Source organism: Fulmarus glacialis, unplaced genomic scaffold (assembly GCF_000690835.1).
Source record: "Fulmarus glacialis isolate BGI_N327 unplaced genomic scaffold, ASM69083v1 scaffold28793, whole genome shotgun sequence".
NCBI classification, from domain to species: domain Eukaryota; kingdom Metazoa; phylum Chordata; class Aves; order Procellariiformes; family Procellariidae; genus Fulmarus; species Fulmarus glacialis.
In genome coordinates, this window is record NW_009204054.1 from 392 (window position 1) to 1,529 (window position 1,138).

The 1,138-nt window shown below is 66.4% G+C and overlaps 1 protein-coding gene across 1 annotated transcript in view; it reads left to right on the plus strand.

Moving 5' to 3' along the window:
- Positions 1 to 730, plus strand: part of LOC104074663 (transmembrane emp24 domain-containing protein 3-like) — a 1,085-nt gene extending 355 nt beyond the window's left edge. The window contains exon 2 of the mRNA XM_009574851.1: positions 449 to 730. Coding sequence (XP_009573146.1) covers positions 449 to 685 — 237 coding nt within the window. The 3' untranslated portion in view covers positions 686 to 730. The remainder of the gene's footprint in view (positions 1 to 448) is intronic.
- The last annotated feature ends 408 nt before the right edge of the window (positions 731 to 1,138 follow it).

Here is a 1,138-nt window from a genome sequence, read left to right on the forward strand (position 1 = left end):
GTGCCAACTGCCAGCCAACCACCCCGCCGCGTGCAGGCCACGTCCTCCTCCCAGCGGCGCGGGCAGAGAGGGACGGGGAGGGCTGCTCTGGGTCTGAACCTCCCCCGGCCTGAGCACCCAGTGCAGCAAAGCTTTTCCACCCCTTGGCGTGAGCCCACAGGGATGGCTGCGCCCTGGGCTGGGACCCAGACCCTGCCCTTGGCCCCCAGCGCCTCGGCAAGTCTCTTGGTTGTGCCCCAGTGCTCACAGCAGCCCCCCCCCAGCCAGTCTCCAGCGTTGCCCCTTTGAGCAGAACTGCTCTCGGGTCAGGGCTGGCAGAGACCCAGCAGCACAGGGCGCTGCTGTCCTGTTCTCGGGTGCCTCAGCACAGTCCTCAGCTTCCTCGGCTGCGAGCACCGGGCCCGAGCTGTGCTGTGTCAGGAGCAATGGAGCACGCTTGTCTCCCCAGATGGAGTCCGCCTGCGTCACCATCCACGAGGCTCTGAACACGGTGATCGACTCCCAGACTCACTACCGCCTGCGGGAAGCGCAGGACCGGAGCAGAGCTGAAGACCTCAACGGCCGGGTCTCGTACTGGTCGGTCGGGGAAACCCTCATCCTCTTTGTGGTCAGCATTGGGCAAGTGATGCTGCTCAAGAGCTTCTTCACCGAGAAGAGACCCGGCAGCGGCGGGGCCGGCACCTAGCGCCGCAGCTGTGCTGTGCCCAAACTGCGGTGGGGAGCGGGCAGGCAGCGTTCTCCTGGGTCACGCTTTACCTCTGTTTTTCACAAGGTGCTGCTGTGGGGAGGTGGCTGGCGGGGAGCAGGGGATGATGTGACGCTGCTGAGCCAGGTGGAAAATGGTCACCCAAGCACGGGCATCCCCCGGCCAATCCCCCCAGCATCACCTCCCGCTTTGCCTTCGCCTGCCCTGCGGCCCTGTCCCCTCGCCCGGCCAGTCTGTCCCGCTCACCAGCTCCAAGCGGGTGGGCGTGCTGGGGTTTGCATCAACACTCTGGCCCCTTGTCTGATGCCTGGTGCACCTTCAGAGCCCGATGTGACTGCAAGGTGCAGCCCGGCATCCAGCAAGGCCACGCACTGCCCGCGCACACCCAGTGGGACAGAGAGCTCTGCCCAGGCCGGCGAGGGGACGGGGCAA